The sequence below is a fragment of the Mizuhopecten yessoensis genome, unplaced genomic scaffold (genome assembly GCF_002113885.1).
Source record: "Mizuhopecten yessoensis strain PY_sf001 unplaced genomic scaffold, ASM211388v2 scaffold8213, whole genome shotgun sequence".
Taxonomy (NCBI): domain Eukaryota; kingdom Metazoa; phylum Mollusca; class Bivalvia; order Pectinida; family Pectinidae; genus Mizuhopecten; species Mizuhopecten yessoensis.
Window position 1 is genome coordinate 2,049,448 of NW_018407435.1, and position 27,309 is coordinate 2,076,756.

General features: G+C 35.7%; 3 protein-coding genes across 6 annotated transcripts in view; all 3 read left to right on the plus strand.

Moving 5' to 3' along the window:
- LOC110455357 (probable ATP-dependent RNA helicase DDX41) overlaps window positions 1-3,322 on the plus strand; it is a 14,201-nt gene extending 10,879 nt beyond the window's left edge. The window contains exons 11-12 of the mRNA XM_021505441.1: window positions 356-452; window positions 2,030-3,322. Of these exons, the coding sequence (XP_021361116.1) occupies window positions 356-452; window positions 2,030-2,499 (567 nt within the window). The 3' untranslated portion in view covers window positions 2,500-3,322. The remainder of the gene's footprint in view (window positions 1-355; window positions 453-2,029) is intronic.
- A 4,254-nt stretch (window positions 3,323-7,576) lies between these two features.
- On the plus strand, window positions 7,577-15,794 carry LOC110455432 (U4/U6.U5 small nuclear ribonucleoprotein 27 kDa protein-like). The gene is made up of 7 exons (XM_021505566.1): window positions 7,577-7,672; window positions 8,304-8,330; window positions 11,417-11,510; window positions 12,642-12,718; window positions 13,731-13,870; window positions 14,750-14,811; window positions 15,076-15,794. Exons 1-7 carry the CDS (start codon window positions 7,639-7,641, stop codon window positions 15,128-15,130), a joined length of 489 nt encoding a protein of 162 aa, XP_021361241.1. The 5' UTR covers window positions 7,577-7,638; the 3' UTR covers window positions 15,131-15,794.
- Window positions 15,795-19,079: 3,285 nt separating this feature from the next.
- LOC110455429 (baculoviral IAP repeat-containing protein 7-B-like) lies at window positions 19,080-26,947 on the plus strand. Of its 4 annotated transcripts, none has more exons than XM_021505562.1 (7): window positions 19,080-19,223; window positions 21,024-21,747; window positions 22,375-22,529; window positions 23,123-23,147; window positions 23,603-23,905; window positions 26,018-26,207; window positions 26,239-26,947. In XM_021505562.1, the coding sequence occupies exons 2-7, from the start codon at window positions 21,216-21,218 to the stop codon at window positions 26,246-26,248; spliced, it is 1,215 nt and encodes a 404-aa protein (XP_021361237.1). In that variant the 5' UTR covers window positions 19,080-19,223; window positions 21,024-21,215; the 3' UTR covers window positions 26,249-26,947. The 4 variants fall into 4 exon arrangements, with proteins under 4 accessions (XP_021361237.1, XP_021361236.1, XP_021361235.1 ...); XM_021505561.1 differs by having other exon boundaries at window positions 26,018-26,199; window positions 26,231-26,947; XM_021505560.1 differs by having other exon boundaries at window positions 26,018-26,947.
- The last annotated feature ends 362 nt before the right edge of the window (window positions 26,948-27,309 follow it).

A 27,309-nucleotide genomic window follows, 5' to 3' on the forward strand; every position in this document is an offset into this window, starting at 1 on the left:
ATCATACGATACAACAATATATCATCACACAATACAACAATATATCATCACACAATACAACAATATATCATCATACGATACAACAATATATCATCACACAATACAACAATATATCATCACACAACAAAATGTTAATCATCTTTTGAAAATAAAACAAGAGTCATAATTTGATAATAAAACAGAAGTGATGATTTGATATTAAAACGAGTGATTATTTGAAAATACAACTTATCTTCAGACAATACAATAATAGTTATTTAGATAATAAAACAATAATATAGAAGTAATTCAATACTTACAGATAATGTCTTCTCAAAATATACAGTTACAAGTATGTTGACTTGCTCTATTAAAGGTGTTGATATTTGCTGAGAAGAAACAAGACGTAGACGCCATCCACGAGTATCTGCTGTTGAAGGGAGTGGAGGCTGTGGCAGTACATGGTGGCAAAGGTGAGTTAACTCTCTTTATAGAGTTCCTGGTGGAAAAAGAAATATTACTTCCCCATCAATATTTTATACCAATAGGTCTTATTTGCTTCATCAAGGTTCTAGTAAACAGCGATTTGTTTTGCCAAGTTTTACAGTCAAATACAGGCTGTTTCCCCTAGCTAAAAAGTGCTTTATTTTTCCAAAATGACCAAAAACTGAGGAATATATTGGCAATTTCAATACAAATAAAGCTATATTTTCCCCAATTTGTTAAGGAACAGGCTGTTGTAAAATTTAGGTAACAAAAACACTAACTCAAATGGTATTTTGGTGAAAAGCTGCTGCAAATAAAATTAACATTTGAATTAGGAAACAAGCTACGCTAATTTACCGACAATCTAATATTCTAATACAGTTGTATTATCAATGATATGGAAGTATGAGGGGTAAAATTCTACACCTGAGAATAGAATTTCTGTTTCCTCCTTACCAACATAATTTCTGGAAGTCACATGCAAGGGTGAGTGTTCACATGAGATTGTGTCTTGCATCTAAGTACAATCTAATTAAAATTATATCTTCACATCGCTCCCGTTTACTGATATGTCGCGTTGAAGATCTAACAACATCCCATAGAGGGTCACGTCAGAGGTCAACATGAATGCATTATCGTATTTATAACAAGCCAATCAAAACGCGACATAACTCTTTCTTTCAACCAATCAGAAAGCAGGACCTGTAGCATTTAATGCAGACACCTCGTAGCCCAAAATCCACTTTTTCGTCTGGTCCAGTGATAGTTTGAATATTGCGAAGCCTGTCATTTGTTAATTGTAGTTTCAGGTTGTTAAACTTTTTAACGACAACATCACCAGAAGAGGAAGTCTCTCTTATTTCAAAGCAAAATCCACAAATTGTACAAACGTTGTCTTGTAGATAGACACGGCGTGGTGTCATGGGCGCCGCCATTTTCGATGCTCATTTGACACCTCTCGGTCTTTTATCATAGCAAGTGTGTTCCGAAATCATTACATCATCACTTACAGAAATGCATAAGCTCTCATCTGATTGGTTAATGCAAAGTTCGCCTGAACATGACCCTCTACGGGATGTTGTTAGATCTTCAACGCGACATATCAGTAAACGGGAGCGATGTGAAGATATAATTTTAATTAGATTGATCTAAGTAGAGGAGGGAGCGAATACGCATACAAAAATAAATGATGCACAAAAAATCAACTTGAACTGCTTAATGCCAAATGGACATAGGCAAATTCTAGTGCAATTCCTGTTTGATTTGTCCTTTGTCCAGTTGGCATTCATATTGCCTATGAATGACAACTGAAAGCAGTTCAATACTGATGTTTACCATTTGTAAAATCTGTTTATCTCATGGAAATTTAATGACACTAATATTATTCAGTATTTAGTTCAGATAATGTATTTATTGTACATATGACATCATTATAATGATGACATCAACAATCGGCTCGTGGCATTCATAGCCTATATAAATGCCATCTAAATGTGGTAGGGTTACATATATGGTAGATAAGCCATACAATGGTAAATAATTTATGTTGCTTACTTAATTGCAGATCAAGAAGAAAGAACACGCTCAATTGACCAGTTCAAAAAATTCAAGAAGGATGTGTTAGTGGCTACAGACGTGGCCTCCAAAGGACTCGATTTCCCAGACATTCAACAAGTCATCAACTACGACATGCCAGAGGATATAGAGAACTACGTCCACAGAATCGGACGTACTGGTCGTTGTGGAAAAACTGGCATCGCCACAACCTTCATCAACAAGTCAGTGGAGGAAAGTATCCTGTTGGACTTAAAACATCTGCTAGTTGAAGCTAAGCAAATCTGTCCACCATTCTTAGCTGGCATGACATCGGAAAGTGAAAAATACTTGGACATTGGAGGAGAAGTGGGGTGTTCTTATTGTGGTGGTCTGGGCCATCGTATTTCAGACTGTCCCAAACTAGAGGCTCTCCAAACCAAACAGGCACAGAACATTGGTCGTCGTGACTACCTTGCAAACAACAGTGCAGATTGGTAGAAAACTGTGATTTTCCCACCAACAAAAGTACAAGTGTATTGACAGCTGGTAGATATCGGGATCTACCAGCAACAGTGCAGATTGGTAGAAAACTGTGATTTTCCCACCAACAAAAGTACAAGTGTATTGACAGCTGGTAAATATCGGGATCTACAAACAACAGTGCAGATTGATAGACATATCATTGATTACCCCACAAACACAAATCCATATAGACAGTAGATACCACACACATCCCTGTTGAACAGTGGAGGTATCCTGTAACACACATAAAATATCTCCTGGTATGTTTTGCAACAATAAAACACCAGCATTTTTAGTTTACATGTTTGTAAAGTTCTCAAAAGACATGTTTTTCAATTTTTCTTGGAAAATCTCTTTTCAGAAATATGGAATGCATGGTACTGTATTCAGGTGATAATTCTGTAATGTCACCCGCTTATTCTTGACAATATTATTTACTGGTAAATTGTGTTCGCTGATGATTCCATCTGTGGAAAATTGGGAAGTCTTTTAATTTTGCATAGTTAAAGTTTCTGTTTGCAATGTGTGATAGTCCATTTCTGGTCAGCAGTTCATGAATAAGGACCAATCACCTTTTGGACAAAAATAAAAACAGTTTGTAGTGCGGCATTTTCTGTTTCTTCAGTAATGAAAGTAAATAACGGGTAACATTATATTCAAAGCTCTTGCTTCAACCAATTCAGAACATTGTCAGTGTATTAAATTTTTCCGGTCATTTTGTATTGCTTGTATTTTGTTTTCATTGGAAAGTGTTATTTTTCCCTTAAAATGAAAGATATATTTTTGTATCACATACCTGTTGAATCTTGTTATAGTAATTATACAAGCAATTTTCAGACCATGAAACACAACGTTCTGTATTGCACATGTGCAATACGGAATGTTGAATTTACCTACTAGCTGGAACTACATTTTATGGGAATCATCCCCATGTCATGGCGAACTGAAAAGTTCCCGGTATTTGCAAAAAATACCAAGTTTATAAAATCTTTGTATAGATCTCTACCAAATACGGAAGGTATGTGATATAAGCGAGACCACACTTTACTAACGAATCAGAAAGCACTCATTTATTGCGCGGACGTATATATTCGTCCGCGCAATAAACTTATGCTTTCTGATTTGTTAGAAAAACACAAGTGTGTGGTATTGCATATATATCTCCCTCTACAGTGAAAAATAACACTTTTATCTTACTGATCATTTTCTCTAAATATACATGTATAAATATTGTTGTATATTTTGATCTCCTGTCATTATATTAAAGAATTTTTTTGATAAATTTTGAAATGATATTGTTCTTTCTTATATTTGTATGCCAATATACTACACGAACCGTGTGATGGATGGCGTCCTGTACAAATCGCCTTTGGTAGTCTATATCCAACAACTGTCCTTCAAGCATTCTTGTGTTGTTGCTATTTCTCAAGAAAAAGCAGAAAGATCAAACTCAAATTGCATATGGAAGTTTTCCTTGGTCTTAAGTTGTGCATACTTACTTTCAAATTTTAAGAATGATTGGACAAACAAGATGGCTGCCAGGTGGGCGTCTTGATCTTTTGAAGAAATTTATTAGCAATAGTTCTCAGGAGTCAGTAGATATATATTCCCTTGAAATTTCACAGTTTAGTCATGCTACATAGAAAAAGTTGCCTATAAAAGATTAAGATTGATGACTTGACCTTGACCCCGTATATGTGACCTTGACCAAAAAAGGCTGTAAGGTACTACTAGTCTAGGTCTGTTAGTGGTATGCAACACATAAAGTTTCATTAAAAAATCTGTATGTACTGCTCAGAAATAAATACCTAAACAAGAGATCACTGATCACCTTGCCACGACCTTCACCTTTCGGTACAAGCCTGAATGGTACCTTACTTACCTACTGAAGTTCCTCTATATTGGAAGGTGATATATTCACTCTTTATTTCAATTCAATCTCCTTACACAAAATAACCGTTAAGCTATAAATGCAATAAACAGCCTCTGACAGACAGTTGGCTGCATTACCTCGATCTTCACTTTAATTTGAATGGATTCTCCTGGATAACTAAGAGGCCTAGGATAGTAATATTTCACCAGAACAATTCTGGCATGAAGGGCTGGCTATCAAATGTCATGAAATGAATGACCTTATGATAATTTCAAGGTCACCTGTCAAATATGTCCAAACCTTTCACTAATTAACTTCTGAATAACAAGAGGCCTAGGGTTACGGTATTTCTTAACTAGCATGCTTTGTGAAGGGTTCAATGTCATGACCCTGATCCACTTTAAAGGTCACTGTGGTATCAAATTAATGAACTAAAATACTTCAACACCATTTTCCTACAACAAAGATGCCTAGGGTCAATTCCTTTATGGTTTGTTGCAGCATGCTGAGATGAGGCTATCAAGTTTGTTCAAACGAATGACCTTGACCCATTTTGAAGATTATAAACAGGTTAATTGTGTTAAAAACTTCAAACCAGTTCTTTCGAATAACCAAAAGGACTAGGGTTATGAGATTAAGACTGCAGTCTACTGGAGTAGAAAGTTACAAGTGTATTCAAATTTACCCAATTTTCAATGTCACAGAGGTGTAAAATTCAAATATCTTCAAACAACTTCATCTGATAGCCGTTGTCAGCCAGTTGTCTCACTCATTAATTTTGCTTAATGTTGTAATTGCTAAGATGAAAGAATTTCAAGTTTGTTCAAAAAGATGAACTTGACCTGTTTTCAATGACACCATGTTTAAACATTTAAGTAAGTTTTAAATAATATTAGTGGAGCACTAGATATATTAAGTTTGGTCAAATTAACTAATAAAATTGACTCACTTTGAAATGACTTTTCTTATAAAGGCATTGTGAGTAATTTTATTTTGTCACTAAATTGTCTTTTTGTTAAACATTCTTTTAATCTAGAAGTGCTTTTACTGAGCTTCCTTAATTAAGGAGATTTGTAATATTCTAAATCTTTTATTCATGCCTACCAAGAGTTGTCATTCCATACACTCACTTGTACAATGTAAAGTTAAACTTCATAGAGAATCGTATTTCCCAGTGATAGTTCATGAATTGTTGAGTTAAGAGAAATATACTGTGCTAGTTCACGGGAGAGTATTTAAGCATCTGTGTAGTAAATATTGACGGAGGAAGGTTTAAAGATGAAGATGAAGAATAATGGGCCCGATGGAAACGCAGTCATCTCCCATTTCTACATGTATATATGAATTCCTTGAAATTGAAACAGATAATAATTAATATCGATGTGATCAGCTTCAAATTTACTAAGGGCCTGTTTGTTTATTGGGAACAATCGGTTTGTCCGTTTTTAGCCATGGCGCAGCGTCCGTCTTCCGTCCGTCAAAATTTCCTTTGAAAACGGCCTTGTAGATTTGGACTAAATTTCGTCTGGAGTATATCCTTAAGCCAAGGGGACTCAATTTAGTATAAAAGGTGGGTGTGGCCCCCCTGGGGGCAGAGTTGCGGGGCCCAATAGGGGAAATTGAGGTAATACCTTTAAAATCCTTCTTCTGCTGTAAGAATTAAAGGATTTTATCCTCATTTGGTCTGGAGCATCCTTGGGGGAAGGGGACTCAATATTTTCTAAACAGTAGGTGTGACCCCCCTGGAGGAAGAGGGGTGGGGGAAATAGAGGTACACCTTTAAAATCCTATTTCTACCAAAGGGGTTAAGGGATTTATCCTTATTTGGTCTGGCGCATCCTTGGGCCAAGGGGACTCAGTGTTGTATAAATGGTGGGTGTGGATCCCCTGGGGGCAGAGCTGCAGGGCCCAATAGGGAAAATAGAAGTAAAAACCTTTAAAATCCTTCTTCTACTGTAGGAATGAAGTTATTTTATTCTAATTTGGTCAATAGGGAAAATACAGGTAAAAACCTTTAAAATCCTTCTTCTACCTTAGGAATTAATGGATTTTATCCTAATTTGGTCTGAAGCATCCTTAGACCAAGGGGAATCAATTTTGTATAAACGGTGGGTGTGGCCCCCCTTGGGGCAGACAAGAGGGGTCCAATTGGGGAAATAGAGGTAAAAGCTTTCAAATCCTTCTTCTACATTAGGGATTAAGGAATTTCATCCCAATTTGGTCTGGAGCACTGTTGGGTCAAGGGGACTCAATGTTGTATAAACGGTTGGTGTGGACCCCCTTGGGGCTGAGAGTTGCGGGGCCCAATAGAGGTTTGAATCTTTAAAATATTCCTCTTCTGCACAGTAGGAGGGATTTTATGTAATAAGAACAATTTCCCATGGTTGCTTTATTATCCAGGTTAGCCTCTTCTACAGTAGGGATATTTAAGGGATTTAATCCTAATTTGGTGTAGAGCATCCTTGGGTGAAGGGTACTCGATTTTGTAAACATAGTAAGCACGGTTCTCCTGGGGCAGAGCCCAATAGGGTAAATAAAGGTAAAACCTTTAAAATCCTTCTTCTACTGTTAGGATTTAGGGATTTTATCCTAATTTGGTCTTGAGCATCCTTTGGCAAAGGGGACTTAGTTTTGTATAAACATTGGGTGTCTCGATCCACCTTGGGGCAGAGAGGTGGGGTCATATAGGGGAAATAGAGGTAAAACCTTTGAAATCTATCTTCTACCATACGAATTAAGGGATTTTATCCTAATTTAACCTGGCCCCGCTTGCACGAAACTTCTTAACTCTGTTAGCATCCTTATATATATATATAGGCAAAGGGGACTAAATTTTGTATAAACGGTGGGTTTGGACTCCCTGAGGGCTGAGAGTTGCTGGGTACAAAAGGGAAATTAGAGGTTTGAATCTTTAAAATATTTCCTCTTCTGCACCATAGGAGGGATTTTATGAAAAAATAATTTCCCATGGTTGCTTTATTAGCCAGGTTAGCGATACAGGCCCTCTGGGCCTCTTGTTAAATATAACAATTTCGGGTATAAATCCTGGCGGACCTGCAAATGTTAATGCAGACCTTGCAAGCCTGAAAGCAGCATCAGATTACTAAATCCGACCTAATTTATGTCAACCGTTTGTTTTTTAATGCTCATTTAAATAGCTTAAGCGACAATGTTGTTAACGATATAAGCGACAATGTTGTAAAAGACGTAAGCGGCAGTTTCATTTTCTGAACGAAATCAAGATGCCAAGAAGCCGCTCTCGGTCCCCTAAAAGAGGTAATTACGACCAATTAATATTTAGGACTGTAAAATATCTACACGTGATACATGTATTTATGGTCTAATATTTTCTGATAGTTATATTAGACATTTTATTGGCTTTAGTGTAACTCAAATCCAATCCAAGATCTGATCGTTACTGTAACGTTACATTGTTGTAAGTCTGTTTACAGCGTTCGTACACAGGTGCTGACTACATTAATATGAAGTGTTTGTACTGTATAATAGTATTAAGTGGTTTCATGACTACAGAACAACGATGATTTTACTCACGTTATGTCAAAAACCGAATCATTTAGATGTCTTTAAATATAAGTAAATTGTCGATTTTTGACAGAATATTCGCCCGTCATGCAACTTGTCTTTTAATATTTCTACCCGTCATTTTTGAAAAGTGGCCGTCCAAATGATGAATTGACGGCTAATAGCTAAATCTCAAATAAGTTTCTTTCCATAACCTTGAAAATACATCCAAAATATGCTTTCCTTATCAGGCATCATCTCTGTTTCCTCCCAAAGCAGTTTTATATTCTGATCATTATCATATAGGAATGACTATTGAAGGTTATTGACTGAAAACCTACAGATATTTCATCACTCATTTTAATAAAAGTATATTTGTTTCCAGAGAGAAGACATTCGAGAGAAAGAAGACGTAAGTAAAAAGACATTTGAAAGTCACTTCCGAAAACAAAACGAATAATGATCAGTGGATTGCATTTACCAGACCACCTATATAGTTAATTCCAGAGGATTGATCTATCACTTCTAGATCTGGCTCATTAACCTTTTTATTGAATCTTTCAGGGTTAGACACTAACATTTATATTGATTGGTAGTCCACAGGACTTGTTGAATAGATTATTTACTAGTCCTTTATCAATGTATACCTAGTCCAAGATTTCCTGAAAAGAAAATATCGCGATCTACAGCACGAGACATAAAGAGTAATCGACTGAGGGGACCTAGATAATTACTGTCATAAAATATGGTGAAGATTTAGAGAAATTTTGACACTTATAATCATGCAAATCATTTTAAGCAGTTTTCTGAATTTTAAAAAGAAATATTCTTATTTTATAATCATATTTTTCACAAGCTTAAGTCTAAAGGACCAGTTAGGTTAGGTGATTCACTAGTCCTTGCTGAAATCTACTAGTCCAGGACTAGGGGACTAGTGTTAGTGTCGACCCCTGTCTTTAGAGTGGCCTATAATATACCCAAGGTTAACATATGTAGAATTTGTAATCATGTATATATATACACCTGTCAAGACTTGCATTAATTAACGATACATGACAGAACTTCTTCCTCACTGTGAGTAGTTCATATATGGAACACAACCTACCCGAGAACATATAGTAATGGCACCAAAACATAACCACTTCAGAGAATAAACTAGATAATCTTCGGGCTTCACTGGAACTTTTGTATAATTGTACATCTGAAATCCATCACTAACAAGATGTGGTAATTACATGTGAACATTACAACTTTGTAATTTGATATGTGTATACTATTTTGAGTCTGGTGTAGAGAGGATCAGAAATGAACCTGTACCAGAAATAAACTTCTTATCTCATGCTTCAATAACATTTGGTGTAGGCAGGCATTCAGAAAAAAGGGTCAATTTAAAATGACAGTTTAAGGCTTCCCATGTTAAATTGTATATAGCTGATGTCAACAAAACGTAGGCTGTCACAACTGCAGTGTTGTAACTTGCTGACAAGTTGCTGGGTGCTGATCACAACAACACTGCAATGGTATACCGTGTATTGTATTACACCTATGTGTAATTCAGGGAACATAAATATGTAAATACTAACAGACTAAAAAGTCACTCTATTTCCAAGATTTCTGGCTTAGCCCTTCGTCAGGGATTAAATGTCACCGGACCTTTGCAGTTATACAGTTACTGTTGGTTCCTGTTATAAACTATAGCTACGCATCCTGTTTGTCATGATTGATGTGACATAGAGGTACGGTGACATTTAATCCCTGATGAAGGGCTAAGCTCGAAAGCTGGGAAAAAATGTGACCTTTTAGTTTGCTAGTATTATACTATTATTGTGTTCCCTATAGGAACAAATGTTTATAGACAATTAACCTTAAGTCCTAGGGTAGAGCCAATGCCGAGGTGAATAGTTGCGGATAGGTTAGTCCTGTTGTCCTTTGCTTGAATACCAGAAGGAATGCAGGGCGATTGGAGAGTAAGGGCAAATCTGAAAGGGTACATCAATCGCAACAAACTAGGGACTGGTTTTCTGGTGTTTATTGGTCTGGTCTACCGGTTTCGCCCGAACGTTGGGCTTCATCAGGTCCTAATGAAGCCCAATGTTTGACCACACCAATAAAATTTAAAAACAAGAAAATCAGTCCCTAGCTTGTTGCGATTGATGTTCCCTTTTAGATTTGCCTTTAAATGTTTTGTAACAGTTTGGTGATCAGCTAGTGAGATAAGTATAATTCAGACATATTTTTCATAACAACTGATCTTAGATGTGACATATAAATATAATAGTAATTAGTATGATATGGGGAACACATTGTCTTGACCAATCTCAGCACCTTTAGATTTTATTACACATGTGTAAGGCCTGGGGGGGGGGGGGGGGGGGGGGGGGGGGGGGTATGATAGGATAGGATAGGATATGTCTGTGATATTAGTTGTTGTGCCTCAACCTGATGCAGACAGACTGTAGTCAAATTTAGCAGAATTTATGGCAAGTTTAACCTAGTAGCGTAGGGGTCCAATTTTAGTAGGATTTCAGCAGCATCAACAATTTTAATGTATCAACATTTTCAGTGTAGTAGGATTTTGCTAATTAAGGGACAGATAGTAAGGTAACTCAGCTTGGAAGTCGAAGGAGGAGAAGAGGGAGTTGAGTTAGTCTTGAGGAAGGAGCTGAGGTTGAGTTAGGCAGACGAGTTGAGAGGTCTAGAGATATAGAGGAGAATTAGAAAGTTAGAGTTTAAGTGAAAATTAGGAAGTTAGTAATACTAGTAGTTTAAGCTGTAGTTGGTAGATCTGTGTAAGTTTGGAGTAGAGAGATTGAGTTCACAATGGTGAAGACTTGTGTATTTTATGATGGATTAAAAACTTGTTGTGTAAATATAAATGTACTTATTTTTTGTTATTCAATTAATTTGAACTGGTGGCAGTGGAAATTGAGAACAGAAAGCATCAGTAATACAAAAGAAAACGTAACACTGGTGACCATCAGAGGAGTTTAGATTTATTAAAAACTAGTGTCCGACAGTAGGGTTAATTTAGAAATGCAACACTGGTGGCAGCACTACTGTAAATTATGTTGGTTATTCTATAAACATTTAGGTGGGTCAAATAATATTTAACATGAATAAAAATGATATATTTGGTGCCATTCATACTTTATTGAAATATTAACATATTTTTAACATTCACAGAGGTAATCAGGAGATGTACTTCACCAGAAAGAAAGAAAAAAGAAAATAAACAAATAAAGTAAAATGATTTTCCTACCTACCTACCCTATTTTTTGGGGAGCCGAAACAGGAAACATACATTTTTATTTGGCCTAATACCATATTTATGACCTGGCCGTATGACATAGTAAATAGGTCAGTAATGTGATGAACTGTCTGTTTATTCCTAAGCCATGTTTTGGGAATGGAGTGAAGCTGTTGCATACACATTTGAACTTTGTTGTATACATAGTTACATGTACCATATAATGTTTCATCACTTCAAAATTATTGTAGGCCGTCACAAAAGTAGGTCAAGGTCCAGATCACCAAGGCGCAGGTCAAGGGAAAGGCACAGGTCAAGGTCACCAACATCTGTTAGTCGACACAGGTAGGTGTAGAGCTGCCACTGATTCATGTCATAGAGGAAGAACTTCAAGGAAAGAACCTAATCAGTAACACAGAAAACTTTGGATTTGGACGTGATTCAGTAAAACTCAGCATGTTGTACAAACTTGTGATGTCCACCGAAATGAAATTCTCTGCTGAATTGTCCTGTTATTTAGAAGAAGAGTAATGATCCTACCACCTTGTCTTTCACATTGCTCTTTCTTTTAATTACCGGGTAGATTTACACTCAAATATCTAATACTGTGTTACAATCAATGGATCAAAGATGATAATAGTGTACTTACGGATACCTGGATATAAACAGTATTGAAATGATGCAACAATTTTAAAACCCTGTTTAGAAATCAGACCCTGGGAATGAAAATCATTCCAATCAACATTGACCAAGGTTGGACTACTGTTGACATTGACTAGACAATACATTTTCTCAGGGTTATATATAATTGTATACGTTTCACACTTGCTCACTGGTTTGCCAATACCTGTATATGAAATTCTAAACATTTCCTTCTGGTTGGATTGGTATATAAGTATGTAGAAAATGAATTCCTCGTCTTTTCAAATTGGGATCATCATGGACATGTTTCCAGCTAATCAATCATTAATTAATCGGCGTTATAAACACCAAGCTACCTTTGATGCTACTTTTCCAGTTTGATATCGTTTATTTTTAGGATTTTTTTCCAAAAAAATAAATAAATAAATAAATCTTCAAATCTGACCCCAAAAACGTACCTGCGCACTATACCAGCAAATTTACGGTATATCGACTTAGTGTTCATATACTTATAGCGTAGCCGATTCAGTGTAGTGTGTACCGTACTATAGCTGGTCATTGAAACATCACACATAAACACCTACTAGTTGTGCTGCATTTACCTTTCTACAAAACCCACAGTATATCAAGCTGATTAATATATTTGTTAAATTTCATTCAAGAGGAATACTTGAGGAAGAACCTGCTACATTTATGTTGACTAGAGAAACAGATCTATTCTAAAATGAAGTTGGAGTCTTTGTTTAAATGAGGACTTAGTTATGATGTTTTTGCACACTTTCATGTATAGATTATTAGTAATAAGTTATTAAGTGTAGCTGTTTTTAATTTCAGGGAGAGAAAGAGCAGAGAGCATACATCAGAAAGACAAAAATCACAAGAAGTTGACCAGTATCAAGTCAAACCTCCAGGTAGTAGTGCTAATATTTCAGTGGATAACAGTCCAATAATTTGTCAAAATTGCGTTTCTAAATTGATGAAGAAAGTCATTTAAATAATATGTTTCAAGATGTATTTCTGTATTTTTTTTCATTTTATTTTTTTATTGAAAGAACAATTTTATGTCTTTGAAGATTGGGAAATATCTTATGAATTAAGAATTATCTACCTTTGTATTATAGAACTCAAATATTAGTTCTGACTCAATTCTTTATGTTGCCATAACATTGTTCTTTTTGTCTAAAATTAAAATGATGCCCATACTAATACAACCTTTTTTCCAATTTTCTGATCAATTGTGATATACAATTCTTTGTATACACCCGTCAAATTTGACGGAAGTATTATGGTATGGGGTTGTCCGTCCGTCCAGCGTAAACTTTTGTTTGTCCGGCAAACTCCTCCTACATCTTTACACAGATCTCTTTGAAACTTGGTATACATTATAATCATGATATGAAGTTGTGTCTCCATTAAAAGAAATTTGATTCAACAATTTTTGCAAAAGTTATTGCCATTTGTTCATTTCAGTATTTGAGTTTTTGTCCGGAGATTTTCTTCTACATTTTTTATAGCATAACCACTCTTCAAATGATGCAGATCTTATTTCAATGTATATTGTTCCGCCCCCAGTACTCTTGTTCCATTTTGTAAAAATCAGCAAATGTATTATGGTGGAATATATGTAACGAGGGCACTTCAGTCTTAGTGAAAGATTTTTCCGCATTCCAAATACTATGTTCTACACTTCACCGTCATAAACAATCATGTTGGTTATACATATAAATAATTGTCTACCACATAAATATATGATGGAATGTATAAAGTTGACAGGGGATATGTACAAAATGGATTGGAATCAGTACGAAACTATATATAAATGTATGTTAGTAATCATAATGCACAAACCATTTCTAATACACATTTATATTGAGATTGTTCAGCTCCTCCAGGAATGTGTAATTATGTGAAATTCTGTCGTAGTTGCGGATTATGCCTCGGACATTGAAGTATACGAGATAGAGGATGATGATGAAGACGAAGAACCTCAAGAAAGTGCAGCGGTGACCTCAGAGGCGGCCATGATGAAAGCAATGGGTTTTGTTTCGTTTGATACCACAAAGGTTAATATCTCATTAACGAGTCTGTACTTCAAAAAGTTACCTTAGTCACACAGTTTTATAAACATGGTCTCAAAACATATTCACATGCTGTTACTAAGGAAAGATTTTGTTATTCGAAAATAATAAATATATATCAAATATAGTGGATTGCAAACAGGTTTCCAGTTATTGTATGTATGAATGTTCTTTTTTTTAATGAGCTTCAGCATATTCATGAAAGTTACATGCAATCAGCTGATTTCTAATGTAATTAATGTATTTTCTCAGAAAATCATTCAATGGAAAGAAAAAAAATCTGTCATTTTCACTTTAAACTTGAGTTCATTATGTCCGTTTTACTTAAGACATATCAATTTGAGTATCAACATAACTAACGCTTAGTGTGTAATCCTTAATAATAATGGTAGTTAAACATACAAATAATGTAATTTCTCAGAAAATGATTCAATGGGAGGAAAATGGTGTCGTTTTTAACTTTTCAGCTGGAGTTAATGATGTCAGTTTTACTTGCGACATATCTTTTTGAGTGTCATCATACATGTATATGATTATCGGTACATGCACATGGCGCCATTGATAAAAATTGTGCTTATTAATACTTAATAAAAAACGTTTGTCAAACAAACAGCTTGGCGAATGGCAACAGTCTTATCATAATTAGGAGTCTGTTAGCAGGGCTGTTGTTTAAGGAATTATAAAAGAGGAAAAACAACGCTATGACCGATTGAAATTTTCATCATAAGATAAAGTTTTTCCATTGATCCATATGGATTGCTGCATCGATTGTAGACTTAATTCATGGTGGTTATGTGTAAAAGTTTTTCACCAGATGTCAGAACAGAACACCGTTCTATACCTGTCCTTTTCCTTATTTTTTAGGGGAAAAAAGTAGCAGGAAATGACATATTTCTGGCAAACACTGCAAGGAAACGGCGATACAGGTTTGTTCCATCTGATATACCAATTACAATTATAGCCAACATTTCCTTACTTCTTGATAAAATGATGACATTGATGCTGAGAGAAATTTCAACATCGAGAGATAGAATATAAATTGTTGAAATTAAATTATTGCCTGTATGATAAAGATGCTTTCATACAAGTTCAAATATTTGTCGAAATTATATGCAATAATTTAGATGTTTCAAATAGCAATCTGGAAATCTGTAAGACATGATGAGGACTTTCCTATTTATTTATTATAGACAGTACATGAACAGAAGGGGTGGATTCAACCGGCCGCTGGATTTTATTGCATGAAGTCTGCTGATGTGTTCAACTTGTATCCAAGCTTCAGCTTTGAGGAACAGTGTGTTTTATGAATGTGAGGTGGAAGCCAGCGACAGATTTTAATAGAACATTGTGATGTTATATTGGTTGATGTAATATTGGTCAGTTTTACGTAGAGGAGTATTGTATCAGCTATACCTGGGACTACATTGTATGTTCCTGTAACTGCAGTTTTTCATACTCTTCTAACATGTTTGTAATCCAACTCGGAAAGAGAAATGTAGACTGATTTATTACATTTTTTAAAAGAAATAAAGCGAGAATTCTATCAATCTGTTACAAGTAATATCACACAGTACATTGTATATTGACCAATCAGAAGGGTAGTTTCTATTCACTGCATCGATTTCTGCCCAGATGCAGATGAAGTAATACAGTAGAATATTGTATCTGTTCATTATTGGTACATGTTAAGGTACTGTTATAACTACATTATCAATATCAAATTTGTATGCCAATCTTATCAGAAGATTGCAGCATAAGGTGGAATTCCATCCGTTCGAAATTGTACAGCCTAGTTATCGAGCGTGAAATTTTATAGAATGTGGCATCAGAGATTATACTCAACTTATCCCCACATGTTTAAAGTATGATGATTTCATCTTTATGTTTTAATAAATGTCATGAAAAGAAAGTTACATTTTTTTTTTATTTGTGTAGCAGAATATACCGATTCGATGATGTATTTTTGCCTTGCTTGTTAAATGTATATGATTTTCAAGGGTAAGCCATTAAATTCCCTGTAGATTGCTTGTAAATGTAATTTACCACGTGTGAACTGTCTTCAGAACTTGAAAAGAAAAGACATGTTTTCAGGACTACATAAGATTATTTTGAGTAAGATGCAGTTGATCCTCTGTAGCCAGTCATTGTTGTTGTTGTTGTCATGTCAGATATTAATCATAATGAATCATGATGAATTTGGGCTGAGTGACTTGATGAATTGAATTACAACTCAAAAACATTAGTGTTTGTTACAAGTTTGTTAAAATAAATGACCTTCACCTATATTCAAGGTCACAGGGGTCAAATATGTTTAAAACTTTAAAATAAGTTCAGGATGATGATATTTGGTCAGTAGCATGCTGGGATGAAGGGCTTCCAAGTTTGTTAAAATAAATTACCTTCACTTATATTCAAGGTCACAGGGGTCAAATATGTTAAAAACTTAAAACAGCCTCTTCTCAATAACCGAAATGCCCAGGGTGATGATATTTGGCCAGTAGCATGCTGGGTTGAAGGGCTACCAAGCTTGTTCAAATGAATGACCTTCACTTATATTAAAGGTCACAGGGGTCAAATGTCTTAAAAGTTTTTGGCTCACCTGGCCCAAAGGGGCCAGGTGAGCTTATGTTGTACTGTGGCATCCGTCGTCCGTCCGTCAACTTTTTCGTTTGATTGACTTCCTCTGAAGAACTGTAGGACCTAGGGTCATGATATTTGGCTAGTAGGTACCTGGGATGGAGTGCTATAACGTTTCCTCATTAAAATGACTTTGACCTACTTTCAAGGACACAGCGGTCAAATATGTTAAAAATTTAAAACAACAATATCCTAAGAACCATTTGAACTAGAGTCATGATGCTTGGGTATGTTATGTAGACCAGCAGTGCAAATATTTTTCTCAATCACAGTAATGAGGTCAAAGGTGAACTTTAAATGCTAGTCGGGGGTCAAATATCAACTTTGGTTAAAAGCTTTAACAATCTCCTTCTCAAGTTCCATTAGGCCCAGGGTCATGATATTTGGCCTGTAGGTACCTGGGATGTAGTGCTAAAAATGTCCTCATTAAAATGACCTTGACCTACTTTCAAGGTCACAGTGGTAAAATATGTTAAAAATTTCAAACAACAATATTCTAAGAACCATTTCAACTAGAGGCATGATACTTGGGTATGTTATGAAGAACAGCAGTGCGAATATTTTTTTCAATTACAGTTATGAGGTCAAAGGTCAACTTGAAATGCTCGTCGGGGGTCAAATGTCAACTTTGGTTAAAAGTTAAATATGTTAAAAAATTTAAACAACAATATCCTAAGAACTATTCGAACTAGAGTTATGATACTTGGGACTTGGGTATTTTATGTAAACCAGCAGTGCAAATATTTTTTTCGTTACAGTTGAGAGGTCAAAGGTCAACTTTAAGTGCTAGTTTGGGGTCAAATGTCAACTTTGGTTAAAAGCTTTAACAATCTCCTTCTCAAGTTCCATTAGGCTCAGGGTCTCGATATTTAGCCAGTAGGTACCTGGGATGGAGTGCTATAAAGTTTCCTAATTAAAATTACCTTAACCTACTTTCAAGCTCACAGGGGTCAAATATGTTAAAAACTTCAAACAACAATATCCTAAGAACCATTTGGACTAGTCATGACACTTAGGTATTTTATGTAGACCAGCTGTGTGAATTGTTTTCTTCATTACAGTAATGAGGTCAAAGGTCAACTTTAAGTGCAAATCGGGATTCAAATGTCAATATGGGTTAAAAGCTTTAAAATTAAAATTTTAAGTCTCAAACAACAATATCTTCAGAACCGTTTAAAAGATGTTAAAATGTCTTGTGTTCTAGTTACCAAATTCGGTCTTCAGTTACCTATATGTCAGTTGCATGTAACAAAAGAAACAGGTGAGCGATACAGGCCCTCTGGGCCTCTTGTTTTAACTTCTGATGATCATGAATAACCAACAGGACCAATATGGTGATATTTGGTCAGAAGCATGCTAGGATGAAGGGCTACAAAGTTTGTTCAAATGAATGACTTTCACTCATATTCAAGGTCACAGAGTCAAATGTCTAAAAACACTTGAAACAACTTCTGAAGAATAACCAAAATGCCCAGGATGTTGATATTTGGTCAGTAACAGACTAGGATGAAAGGCTACATATTTTGTTTAAATAAATGACCTTGACTTATATTTAAGGTCACAGGGTCAAATATGTTTGAAACTTTTTAACAACTTCTGAATAACCAAAAGGTGCAGGATGATGATATTTGGCCCATAACATGATGAGATGAAAGGCTATCAAGTTTGTTAAAAATAAATGACCTTGACAAATATTCACGGTCACAATTATCAAATATGTTTAAACCTTTAAACAACTTCTTCTGAATAACAAAGAGGCTTAGGATAATGAGATTTGGCCAGTTACATGCTGGGATGAAGGGCTACCAAGTTTGTTTAAATTAATGACCTTGACTTATATTCAAGGTCACAGGGGTCAAATATGATTAAAACATTTAAACAACTTCTTATGAATAACCGAGAGAGCTAAGGTGATGATATTTGGCCAGTAACATGCTGGGATGAAGGGCTACAAAGTTTGTTCAAATGAATGACCTTGACTTATATTCGATGTCACAGGGGTCAAATATGTTGAAAACATTTAAACAACTTCTTATGAATAACCCAAAGGCCTAGGGTGCTTAAACTTGGCCAATAACATGCTCCGATGAAGGGCTACCAAGTTTGTTCAAATGAATGACCTTGACTTATATTCAATGTCACAGGGGTCAAATATGTTTAAAACTTTTAAACAACTTCTTATGAATAACCCAAAGGCCTAGGGTGCTTGAATTCAAGGTCACAGGGGTCACATATGTTTAAAATCTTTAAATGAGGTTGATCTGTATAACCAAAATTTCCAGGGTTATGATATTTTGCTAGAAGCATGCTGGGTTGGAAGACGATACATTCTGTTAAACCTAATGTCCTTGTTCAATATTCAATGTCACAGGCGTCATATGTTTAAATCTTTTAATAGGTTCTTATGAATCAAACACTGATATTCTGCCTGTAGTTGTATTTGAGTCCACTTTTAAGGTTACAAGTGTAAGATTAATACAAGGTGAGCGAGTCAGGCCCATTGGGCCTTATGTTTAATTATAACTTCATAATCAACTTGGAATTCCCCTATGCTTAAAATACGATTCATGACGTCATCCCCGATCCCACCTCTGAGGGAGAGCTGGGAGTTGAATTCTTTCTGCGATTCGATTGTTTCGGAGTATTTATCAGAGCGGATCGAACTTTATTTCATCACAACAGTAGGGATTTTACAATGCAGGTGAGTTTCCTAGACGATATAGCAAACATATCTAGACGCGGATAATAGAATGCATAACGTTAGTGTCTGCAACTATTTTTCCAACATTCAAAGAATTTTGTTAAATGCCAAACTTTAATTTCGTCTTTATTATTCTGACCGTGTATACGTAAGCCTCAGTGTATTTCTGAGTATTTTAATGTTTTATTTCTATAACCGGAAGTTAAAAAATAACCGGAAGTCGAAAATCCACAGCTTCCATGGTTATTTTTCTCTTAGGTCTAACCACAGAACTTGATACCTGTGCTTTTATAAAAGTTAATGTCGCCTAGTGTTATGTTTAAATCACATGCATTTTTACACTAGAAATTATTTTATGCATGCATTTATGCAATATAATTTACAAGGCAGCAAATTTAAGATTTTGATGTTTGAAATATGTCAACATTCATATTTATTCATGCGCCAAGCATGGCATTCAGCCAGCAACTAGTCTTATGTAGACACCAAAGGGTAATCACCTATAATGTACGAAATGCCAGTCTAATTAATTAATTAAGTCATGCCACGACATGATCTTTCCTATCTGATCTTTACTTAATCATACTGACTTTCGTCTTCTAAGAGGAAAAACAATTCCCAAACCGTCGATATTGAACTTTGATTTTCATCTCTTGCCGTTAATGTATAGACTACCGTAAGTACAATCAACATCGATATGTTTAACTTGAGAAATTGTAAGTCATGTTAAATATTGATCAGTTTCAATATCATTATGTCACCCTGGTACAAAATACTAGCTACTTCCTACCAACTCAACTAAAGAGTTATGTATATATAGAGCGTTAATTAGTAAACCAGGGGTGCTGCAGGGAGGCATTGGAAAAAAGCACCTCTGTTACAATATATCATAGAAATGGACTTAGACCTATGCAAACTTATGCCTGCATCAATCAACTGACATGAATCTGTCTGAGACCTGATCATAGGTCCCAGGTTTGAATCCTGGTCTGCAGGGTTCCACTGCATTATTTCCTGTTACAAATATAAGATATATATTTGTATGGCAGGTTTTAATTGTACATAGGATTAAGGTCGCCTTCGAGCTAGAGGGAATATCCCTTTAGCAGGTTGGGCAAAACGGCGCATATGGGTAATAATCCTGCATTTGGGTAACATCTTTGTATGTTACGGTTGAATGCACTTCAAATCTACTTTCACTATCCTATATAAAAAATCAAAATTTTGTACTTCACTATCGTTATTAAACATTGCTATTTATATGTTTATTATAAACAACTTTTGGTTGAACGTTTTTTCGTGTTTTGACATTTTCATGATTTTAGATGTCCCGACTTTTCTAAGGCTTTAAAGGTCGTGAAATACTTTTAAAACCAAAAGCTATTCAACCAAAAGTTGTTTGTAATAACCAATAGATACGGCGATTTTCAATAACGTAAGTGAACTACAAAATTTCTATTTTTTTTATATAGGATAGTGAAAGTAGATTTGAAGTGCATTCAACCATAACATACAAAAATGTTACCCAAATGCGGGATTATTACCCATATGCGCCGTTGTGCCCAACCTGTTTAGCTCAGTGGTAGAGCGTCCGACTAGGATCCTTGAGATCGAGGGTTCGATCCCCAGTGGAAGCACACTATTCTCTTTCCTGTTAAATATGTATGATGTTAAAAGTGAAAAATCAAAAGTGGTGCAGATTTGCCTTACTTTGCTGACATTAATCTCATAATGTATTTTATAATATAAGGCAATACCACATGTATCATTTGTGGTAATTTTGCTGATTTCTTTTTTCAGATTCAACAACAAACACCTGTTGATTTATCCTGACATGCACTGAAATCAGTGACAAGGGGCTTGTGCATATGTCTTCACTATAACTTAGTTTCGCCTGATATAGACTTATATTTATGTAAAGCTGGTGAAGTCCTTTTTTTCCCCTTTTTTTGAGTAAAATGCTGTAGTTTGGGCTTTATGTTTCCTTGAATCATGGATGTAGTACCTCAGACCCCATATCAGAGACTGACACGCTTGAGAAATGATCCACAGTTGCGCTTGAACAGCTATTTGAACTGGCCTGTCAGTGCCCAGGTCAGCCCACAGGACTTGTGTGATGATGGGTTTTACTATACTGGTCTGGAGGACAGAGTACAGTGCACACACTGTGGGGGTATACTCAGCAGTTGGGAACCAGGAGATAATGTGGCCAATGAACACAGCACACATTTTCCGCAGTGTCCATGGGTGATTTCCAGACGGAACAATCCGCTGTTCCGATCGGCAGTGGTACCACAGCACTGTGGACTGATCAACATCAGTGACAGTGGGTTTACTTTCGGACACCCGGACGTCCCTCTCCAGTACCAGGCACCTACACATCCAGCAGATATCCCAGGCACCAGTCGACCCAAGTACCCAGAGTATGCCTTAGAAAGCAACCGACTTACAACGTTTAAGGGCTGGCCTTCACAGCTAAGTCAGAAACCAGCGGCCCTGGCTAAGGGAGGGCTCTTCTATCTTGGTAAGACATTAAATAAATCCACCCATCATCCTTTCTCTCTAACTCAACCATTACCCAGCCCTTTCTGTTGTTTGCAATAGTTGTCATGCTTTCCCAACATCCAGATATGGATGTACATGACACTATTCTGTCTTTGCGTATTGCAGAGTTATCTTCTCTTGGGAGCAGGTATTGATTGTTACATCATTTGTTTATGAGAGTAACGTCATCAATTTTTGAGAAAACGACGTAATTTTCTCACACAAACCAATGACTTAACAATCAATACCTGCTCCCAAGAGAAAATAACTCTGCAATACGCATAGACGGAATACTATACATGCATGCTTGAAGCCTTCAGAAGGTGTTTTATAATCCAGGAACAAATTTGAAATATTTTTTTGATTTGAGAATAATTACATTTGTGCTTGCATTTGGATATGAATCTTTGCTACATGTATATGTAAAAGAAATTAAACTGGGAAAGAAAGATATAAATGTAGCCTCACCACGTTATGTCAATTTTCCATAATTGTTCTGAAAATATTCTTGTTTTTATTTTTCGAGACAAATTTAAATATTTAAACAATTTTTGGTTATAATTGTGGACTTCCTTTCTTGGTAAAATATGAGTTACAATGTTTACAGGGCAGGGTGACAGGTGTAAGTGTTTCTTCTGTGGTGGAATTCTGTATGACTGGGACATGGGAGATGACATTTGGACGGAGCATGCCAAGTGGTTCAAGGATTGTCCTTGGGTTAAGCTCTCCAAAGGGGAGCCTTTCATACGTCAGGTTCAACTGGTAAGTCATGAAACAATTCAACCAAATTTCCATTTCAAATTTTTCAATAATTAAGCAATGAATGTTTAAGCAAATGTTGTTATGGTCCTATAACACACATTGCTATTGTTGGTAGGGCTTTTTGTAAGTTTGTCGGCAATAGGAATATGTGTTATAGGACCATAACAATAATTGCTAAATATTCATTATTTATATTTACATTTTGATAGAGTATATAATTATATACATAGTTATGCTTTATTTAGGTATTTCAAACAGTTCTTTGAACAGCAAATTAAGTGTTGGCATCAATGAAATTGATGACATCACTATATAGAGATTGATGACATTACAATAGCAAATGTTGCTATAGGACCATAACAACATTTGCCTTTTCAATGCATTGCAATGGAAGGATGCGGAGCAAATGTAAATACATACGAAATACATTTCAATCCTAATTTGGACTTCTCTGCACCCACATTCTGAGAGTCAAGCCTATATCCATCAGCACCTTGTGATAGAAGTACTTAAGTAATTTTAACACTCAAACCTTTGCTGCCGTATTAAACATACTGGTTGGATATTTGATGCCAGACTTTATTGTTTTGTAGGACCTTGAACAAGCACAAAGCCAAGGTATGGTATAAAGTGTAATAAATGTCACACTGGGTATATAACTCAAAACAGTCTGTATACCTGCTATATATATTAATATTCCCATTTTGAAAAAAAAGACTCTTTTTCTTGGTTTTCAAACAAAATGCTCAAATTCAATTGGTCAGTTTTTATCTTTCCATAGAAAAAAAACACTTCTGAGAACACTGTTTTCAGCAGTTTAAAAAATGTTTGTTCATCTTTACATAATTTAAATATACTTGTAATCAAAAATATAATGGTAAGAAAGAGGGCAATTTCTAAAATTTTCATTGTATCAACATTTTGTTTAAAACATTTTTTTAACTTATCCTGAGCTTGTTGCGATTGAAACCTATTCTTAACATATTGTTTTGGTTCATATTTTGGGGGGAATTACTTTGCATACATTTTCCTAACCTTGTGAAGTTCTATTATTTATGTTGATTGTCTTTTAGGAGTACCAATGGAAAATGATACTGATGTACAATCAGGGCCTAACCTATTCCAGAGTGGTGCAGCAAGCTCATCAACGCCTAATGCACCGACAGGCCTGCCAAGCATGTCGACAGGTTCTTCAGGGATGCCTCCACTAGGCTCTACCGATACACAACAAACTGCACCTAAGACTTTAGATGTGTCTTCGTCAACATCAAAGCCATCAGCAAGTTCATCAAGTCCGCAGGCAGCAGGCCCTAGCTCGTCTGGTTCAAGTGCTGCGCAGGCAACTTCCACATCGGGGTCAAGTGAAGGAAGCACAGGTAACCGTTCAGACACCAATAACTGGTGTTTTCTTAGAAAAAAGGATGAGTGTTCCTTTACATTTTTTAGACCCCTTTGATTTTCAGATTTTCTACTGGTAATGTATATCCTTATTAGTGTGTGATCAGTGAAGGTTGAATTTTGGCCCAAAGTATGGGTAAGGGTAAACCACTAAATGTTTTAAAAGGTATTTCTATCAATTTTAACAGTTCATGAACCTTTCTAAGTAGGAAATATCCAATTTCATGCACAGTAAAGGAAAGACAAAAAAATAGATTTTTATTATGCTTTTTTAGGTCACCTGAGCTTTAGCTCAAGTGACCTATTGCTATCCGTTTTCGTCCGTCGTCGTCCGTCGTCCGTCGTCCGTCGTCCGTCGTCCGTTGTCCGTTATCCGTCGTCCGTTAACATTTTACATTTCAAACTTAAAGTCAAGTTCTGCTGGGCCGATTGAACTGAAAGTTGGTAGGAATGATCGCCTCATGGTCCTGACAAAGTGTTGTTATTTTTCGGGTCGATCAGAAATCCAATATGGCCGCCACGGCCACCATTTTGAAAACCTATTTCAAACTTAAAGTCAAGTTCTGCTGGACCGATTGAACTGAAAGTTGGTAGGAATGATCGCCTCATGGTCCTGACAAAGTGTTGTTATTTTTTGGGTCGATCAGAAATCCAATATGGCCACCACGGCCGCCATTTTGAAAACCTATTTCAAACTTAAAGTCAAGTTCTGCTGGACCGATTGAACTTAAAGTTTGTAGGAATGATCGACTCATGGTCCTGACAAAGTGTTGTTATTTTTCAGGTCAATCATAAATCCAATATGGCCGCCACGGCCACCATTTTGAAAACATATTTCAAACTTAAAGTCAAGTTCTGCTAGGCCGATTGAACTGAAACTTTGTAGGAATGATTGACTCATGGTCCTGACAAAGTGTTGTTATTTTTCAGGTCGATCAGAAATCCAATATGGCCACCACAGCTGCCATTTTGGTAAACTATTTCAAACTTAAAGTAAAGATCTACTTGGCCGATTGAACTGAAACTTTGTAGGAATGATCGAATCATGGTCCTGACAAAGTGTTGTTATTTTTCGGGTCAATCAGAAATACAATTTGGCTGCCATGGCCGCTATTTTGCTACTAAGTTCTAATAGGCCGATCTCACTTAAAATTGGTCTAGGAATGATCAGCTCATGGTCCTGACAAAGTTAAGTTAACATTATACTATTTTTTACTCAAATTGGTACATATTTCAACAACAAAAATAAATACTATAGACTCAGGTGACCGTTAAGGCCCATGGGCCTCTTGTTTTAAATACAACATAAATTCATGTTAAATTTGGTAAAAAAATATTTTTTTTATAAAAACCTCATTCATAAACAGATCAAATATCCTATTAAAATTATATATTTTGTGCTTATAAGAAATCTGTTTTCTGCCATTATGTCATGAAACTTCCTTGTCTTTACTGAATTCTATATTTCACTAATGAAATGTATATAGGGTATTCAGTGGTCAACCGTTAACTCAATCACCCCTGGAATTTCATAATGAACTATTCCAACCTTTGAATAGGTAGAGTTCAAATGTGTCTTCAGGGGTAAATGAGTTAAATATTCTCTGTTATTCTACAAACCACTTTTAAGTTCTTTTAGTCTGTTACTATAATATAACATTTATCTGTGTGAAAACCTCGGTTAATTCTCTATGAGTAGGTCGGGGTACAGAGAAACAGTCGTCAACAACCTATTTTAATAATTCAACTTAAATTTTTTAAAAATTAAAAATTAAAAAAATGAAATGTACATGTTAAGACAGCTATGATGTATGTAAACTGTATTTAAGTTAGGAGAGGGCTTTATTAAGTTGTAAGAACTTGTGCCCAATCCTTTTTGTCATTTTCAAGGCAATACAAATATGTTTAAACCAACATTGAATACATTAATTTCGCACTGTGTGAGACGTGACATTATTGTTTTCTATTTATCCCTCTGAGGTAGGTACATAATAATAAAAAATTAATCAACGAAATAATAACATGATATAATCCAGCTCATCCTGTGTAAATGTTTAAATTATAGTAACAGGGACGTTTTCATTTTTCAGACATAAAGAGTATAATAGAGGAGAACCAGAAACTGAAGGACGAGAGGACGTGTAAGATATGCATGGATGAAGAAGTCAGCGTACTGTTCCTGCCCTGTGGTCACATGGCCTGCTGTGCCAGCTGTTCCGTCAGTGTCAAGGACTGCCCCATCTGTCGAGCCGACATTGTCCAGAGAGTTAAGGCTTACTGGTCCCTCTGACCAGAGAGTTAAGGCTTACTGGTCCCTCTGACCAGAGAGTTAAGGCTTACTGGTCTGTCTGACCAGAGAGTTAAGGCTTACTGGTCCCTCTGACCTGAGAGTTAAGGCTTACTGCACCCTCTGACCAGAGACTTAAGGCTTACTGGTCCCTCTGACCAGAGAGTTAAGGCTTACTGGTCCCTCTGACCAGAGAATTAAGGCTTACTGGTCCCTCTGACCAGAGAGTTAAGGCTTACTGCACCCTCTAACCAGAGAGTTAAGGCTTGCTGGTCCCTCTGACCAGAGACTTAAGGCTTACTGGTCCCTCTGACCAGAGAGTTAAGGCTTACTGGTCCCTCTGACCAGAGAATTAAGGCTTACTGGTCCATCTGACAAGAGAGTTAAGACTTACTGGTCCCTCTGACCAGTGAGTTGAGGCATACTGGTCCTTCTGACCAGAGAGTTGAGGATTACTGGTCCCTCTGACCAGAGAGTTGAGGATTACTGGTCCCTCTGACCAGAGAGTTAAGGCTTACTGGTCCGTCTGACTTACTAACAGTTTTGAATTTCATACTGATTTTTTTTATCGTTTTATTTAAGGATGTATGCTACCATATTGTTATTGTGACGTGTATTTTTTTACAAAAGAGTTCCATTCTTATTAAGTCTGTAAGTGGCCATTTTTGCAGTGTGGAAATGCTTCAAAAAATATCCATATGTAAAATAGAATATCAATATTTATAGGTTATAGATATATAGAATGTATATATTTATAGGTTATAGATATATAGAATATAAACATATTTATAGGTTATAGATATATAGAATGTATATATTTATAGGTTATAGATATATAGAATGTATATATTTATAGGTTATCGATATATAGAATGTATATATTTATAGGTTATATATAAATATATATATATATATATATTATAGATATATAGAATCTATATTTATAGGTTATATATATATATATTTATAGATTATAGATATATAGAATGTATATATTTCAGAACCAACGCCAACATGAAAATTTCCTCATCAATCAATTTTACGAGTCACAACATGAACATTTCCACATACCAGAATTCCTTTTTTACAGTAGAA